Here is a 5426-nt window from a genome sequence, read left to right as displayed (position 1 = left end):
TCATTTGCCTCGTTATTAATGTTAGACTCGTTGGATATTTTAGAATTTTCTTTTTCTGTGTTAAAAAGTACATCTTTCTATATTGGACATGGGTTTCTAAATTATATTTACTAATTAATTATTATGTTGGGGGAGTACATGCCACTGCACACATGTGGAAAAAAAGGACAACTTGTAAGAATAGGTTTCTTCTCTCTGCCACATGGGTCCTATGGATTGAAATCAGTTCATCAAACTTCATTGTCCTGTTACAATGATGAAGGAGGTGTATAATGAAGAACCATGGGTATCTGAGTAAGAAACTATCTCATATAGGAATCACATTTTATTTTTCCAATGAATATAGACTTTGAAAAATGTCATTTGGTGTTGAAATCAAGTTCAAAGCTTGGCACATTGTTACACACTTGTAATCCTAGTACTTAGGATGTGGAGACAGGGGGATCAGATGATCAAGGTCATACTTGGCTAGAGGATGAGTTTGAGCCAACCAGGGCTACATAAGTCCCTGTCTCAAAAAAAAAAAAGAGCAGAGTAAAAGACAACTGAATGAACTGATATATCTCCAGTTTGTTCTTTATTAGAACATGTAAGCATGCCACATCGTTGACTCATATATTTTTGACAATTCTCATTCCTAACAGAACATTTCTCAGAGCAAGTTTCATGTCCTTATTACGAAGGCTATAAATCAGAGGATTAAAGAGAGGAGTCATTACAGAATATACAAGTGTAAGGATCTTCTGCATCAAAGTTGGGATGCCATATGTAGGACTCACATACATGACCATCACTGTCCCATAGAAGAGTGATACCACAGCCAAATGAGAACCACAGGTCGAGAAGGCCTTTAGTCGGCCAGCTGCAGAGGGAACCTGAAAAACAGCCCTGAGCAACAAAACATAGGATCGAAGAATGTACGCAACAGTGCAAAAGAGGACAAAGGAACTTTGGGCATAAAAAACAGATTCCGTAATAGGAGCTGGGGCACAGGACAAAGCCATCAATGGGTCCATGTCACAGAGGAAGTGATCAATGATATTAGAACCACAGAAGGGGAGTTGGGAGATGGAGAAGATAGGGACTGGGTACCCAAGGAATCCAATGAGCCAGCATGAAGACACCAATATGCCACAACGTCTCCTAGTCATGATGGCAGGGTAGTGTAATGGGCGGCAAATGGCCAGGTACCTATCATACGCCATTACTGCCAGGAAGAGACATTCAGTTGTACCCAGTGAAAAGAAGAAATAGAACTGGAGGAAGCATCCTGAAAATGAGATGGCCTTGGTCTTAGAGAGAACATTGGCTAGTATGTTAGGAACAGTGGAGGAAACATACCAGATTTCAAGGAAGGCAAAATTTCCCAGGAGGAAGTACATGGGGGTGTGTAGACGTGAATCACATCTTACAGCACAGATGATGGCTCCATTTCCCAGCAAGGTCAAGACATAAACCACCAGAAACAACACGAAGAGGAAAATTTGTATCTTCCAAGAGCCAGGGAATCCCAGGAGAACAAACTCAGTCACAACATGTGTTGCTGATCTGTTCATGGGATCTAAATACATGAAGAAAAAAGACATGAGTTTATCCCCAATTTCTTTCCTTTCAACATATCTCAGGGTCTTTGAGAGTCAAACAAGTTCTACGAGAAAAGACATGAACATTCTGAAAGCAGATGGAAGCAATCCTATCTTATTTTGGATTGATTGTGGTCCTATACCAATGGTGTAACCTCTTCCTTCTCTCCTTCTCCATCCTCCTGAGCTAGGAATAAAAAGGGAACTACATTATTAGAAATAGACTATAGTGAAGGACACTGACCATCTAGGCACAAAAACCCCAAATAATCCTGCTTCATGATTCCCAGACACTAAGCTCTATTCTTTTGAGCTTATAGAGTCTATGGCCTGTCAATAACAGTATCAGTCCATCGCAGGCAGTCTGTAGCCAGAAAGAACAGTCATCTTGTGCCTTTACTCCTTTACACCACCATTCATCTGAGACGATGTAAAAGCCCCTAGACCCTTTGGCCTGGGCAATTTTTTTCACCTTACAGCCGCTCTCACCTGCGCATATTTCTCACCCTTTGCTCTCTAACAAATTTTCTGGGTGTGTGCTCTTTCTCTTGAGTCTGTAAGCCTCATTCTTCTTAGTGAGACACAATCCTGAGTTCAAGAAATTTCTGAATGAGTAGCTAACCATTTGGGCTACTCATTCAGAATTCCACAACGCACACCAAAAATTCTGAGTATGAATGCCCACCAGCTCTTTCTCCTCTGTCCTGGTAGACTGGGATGGCATCTCTCAAATGCCCTATGGGCCATTTGAAAGCATCTAGTGAGGCAGCTGACCCTAAGACTGATCTTATGGAGCTTCATGGCTGGCTCCGATCAACCTCTAAACCTCTCTATCTAACTGATCTCCAGTTGGAAGGATGCTCAATACTGACAGACTCTGGCTGGCACTACTTCTTGGTGGACGCCCTAAGGTATTACAGCAGGACCCACACCCAAATAGTTTCTATAAAGATCTCCCCACTCTGTGAGCACTCTCCTCTGGGAGAGGAAACATACCACCGAGACTCCAAAGGCATCCACTCTCTTAGTGGCCTGGATGGGCTGAGATGGAATTTGAGTGCTTGGAGCTTTTTCTGTCCATGGAAAAATAGTGATCTCTCATATCAGGGGCAGATTTCTTCTGCTCCCTTCTCCGGCAACAGATAAGGAGTCTAGGAATTAGACATTCAAGCTGTCCCTGTTGCCTCATTTAAGAATAGGAAATGGGATGTATGGCGGGTCCTACACATAGGATCTAGATCTCTCACAGTTCTCCCTCTCTCCAAGCACTCTGCTCCAACATAAAGACAATCTCCTTCTTTATAGTTCCTCCCTAAGCCTGTCTGTCACTCACACCATTACTTTACTTAATTCTTGTTCATAGAAAGGATAAAGAATATCATATCATCCTTGATGGAACAATATTTTTAATTAAATCACTTTATTGTAATGGACTGACAGGACTAGACTAAGGTGGACACTCCAGTGCACTCTTACCCAGTCCCAAACTCCACGCATCACAACAGACTTCTATTTTTATACATTTATCTGCCATAAAAAAGGGGAAACTATGACAGATTGAACCTAAAAACATAATTAGCTTCATATCCTCTTTCTCAACTCTTGTGTCCTTCCTTATTACCTAATATTACCCTTTCTTGTTCTCCTTTCTAAATGTTATATTTCACCCACACTTACAGTTGTGTGTGTGTGTGTGTGTGTGTGTGTGTGTGTGTGTTATGCTATAGGTTAGGATCCACATACAAAGGAGAACATGAGGTTATTACTCTTTCTGAGATTAGGTCACCTTATTTAATCTTATACTTTCTAAGTCTACCCATTTCCCTGCAAATTTCATGATTTTGTATTTCTTCATAGCCGAATAATATTCTATCTGTATATGTACCACAATTCCATTAAACTTTAACTATTGGTGGCATCTAAGTTGGTTCTACTTCCTTGATATTGTAAAGAAAACAGAAATAAAATAGATGTGCAAATATCTTTGTTGTCGGGTATGTAGTTATCTGGGTATATGCCCAGGAATGGAATAGCTGGGTCATAGGGTAATTGTATTTTGAATTTTTTAAGGAGCATCCAGACTGATTTCCTTAATTGCCATGTCAATTTGCACTCAAACCAGCAGTGAATAGGCATTCCTCTTTCCCCACATCTTCTCCAACATTTGTTGTCAGATAGCTTGGTAATAGCATTCTAACTGTGGTGAGGTGCTATCTCAAAGTAGTTTTAATTTGCACTTCCCTGATGAGTAAGGATGCTGCACACTTTTTTTTTTCAAGACAGGGTTTCTCTGTGTAGCTTTGCGCCTTTCCTGGAACTCACTTGGTAGCCCAGGCTGGCCTCGAACTCACAGAGATCCGCCTGGCTCTGCCTCCTGAGTGCTGGGATTAAAAGCGTGCGCCACCAACGCTCGGCTACACTTTTTAAAATGATAGTTTTTGGTCTTTTGTGTTTCTTCTTTTGAGAACTTCCTGTTTCGTAAGCCCATTTGTTCGCTGGTAGTTTTATTTCATTGGTATTTAATTTCTGCAGTTCTTTGAAAATCTAGATATTAACCACCTGTCTGAAGATTTGTAGGGAAAGATTTCTTCCACGCTTTGCTGATGGCTTCTTTTGCTGTGCAGAAGGTTTTTAACCGCATGTAGTCTCATCTCTTGGTACTTGGGGCTGGATCCTGTGCTACCAAAGTTCTGTTCAGAACACTTTTGTCTACCCCAACACCTTAAGAGTCTTCCCTATGCTTTCCTCTAGTAGGTTCAGTGTTTTGGGTTTTTATTTTAAGGGAATGAGATAGTTTACTCTGGAGCCATTTCAAGAGACCATGGCCTGGGAGCACAAATTTAGGTTACCCCAAATTTCATGTTCCAGTGTGGAAGAAGTTTTACAATATTTTTATAGTTTTACAGAACAGAGAAAGTCATCAATCAAGGCAAATTTAAAATATATTGGTGGGTACATCGGAGAAGCAGGTACAGTGAGATGGGGAAGCTTTCCTATAGGCCCACGATGCTACCTGATGGTATTCTTAGCTTTTGGATTGGTAGAAGCTAGTCACCTACTAAGTCTAAAAAGTTTTATCTATTTTCACAGGGTGTTAGTTCTAACACAGGGGGGGACAAGGAATGGTCATTCTGGAAGACCAGAGCTTAGTCCAAGGTAGAGTAATTAGGCTCTGGACCTGCAACATTGCACCTCTCCAGAGTACTGAATTTTTTTTTCTCTTATTGAAGAACGGATTTTTTTTCACACAGTATATTCCAATTATGGTTTCCTCTCCTCCAATGTCTCCCAGATCCTCCCCACCTCCCCTCTCACCCAAATCTACACCCTTTCTTCCTCATTCTCATTAGAAAAGAAACAGGCATCTAAAAAATAACAAAATAAAAAATATAAAACAAAAAACAAACAGACTGTAATAGGGCAAAACAAACAGAAGAAAAATAGCCAAAGATAAAGCACAAGAAACACATATAGATTCAGAAACATACATGTTCACACACATAGAAACCCCATAAAACCAGAAAACATAATATATACACAAAGGACGTATAAGGCAAAACAAATAAATAATTAATTAATTTAAAAAATAAAAAATACCCTGACAAAGCATTATGAAACATAGAATGTCCAAAAATGCCATTGAATTTGTTTTGTGTTGGTCATCTACTGCTGGATATGGGGCCTGCCCTTAAGAGTGATTATACGCCCAGTAAGTTTTAAGTTAAGGTCTTTGGCCCACTTCAGGTTGACAATTTTTAAAAACAGAGGTAATACACTTGAGACTCTGGGATCCCTTATCCACAGAAGCCAAACCTCTAAAGAAAACAATTCAAGCCGGGCGGT

General features: G+C 40.3%; 1 protein-coding gene across 1 annotated transcript; it reads right to left on the bottom strand.

The window, feature by feature from the left end:
- Window positions 1-611: 611 nt before the first annotated feature.
- Window positions 612-1595, bottom strand: LOC131920060 (olfactory receptor 11H4). Its single transcript, XM_059274477.1, has one exon. It carries the CDS (start codon window positions 1584-1586, stop codon window positions 612-614), a length of 975 nt encoding a protein of 324 aa, XP_059130460.1. The 5' UTR covers window positions 1587-1595.
- Between the last annotated feature and the right edge of the window lie 3831 nt (window positions 1596-5426).

This window comes from Peromyscus eremicus, chromosome 9 (assembly GCF_949786415.1).
Source record: "Peromyscus eremicus chromosome 9, PerEre_H2_v1, whole genome shotgun sequence".
Lineage (NCBI taxonomy): Eukaryota > Metazoa > Chordata > Mammalia > Rodentia > Cricetidae > Peromyscus > Peromyscus eremicus.
The sequence above is the reverse complement of the archived record's forward strand: the minus strand, read 5'-3'. Positions and strand labels throughout refer to the sequence as shown.

Excerpts from the sequence above, each read along its gene's own strand:
- LOC131920060 (XM_059274477.1), bottom strand. The coding sequence starts at position 1,586 with ATGTCTTTTTTCTTCATGTATTTAGATCCCATGAACAGATCAGCAACA.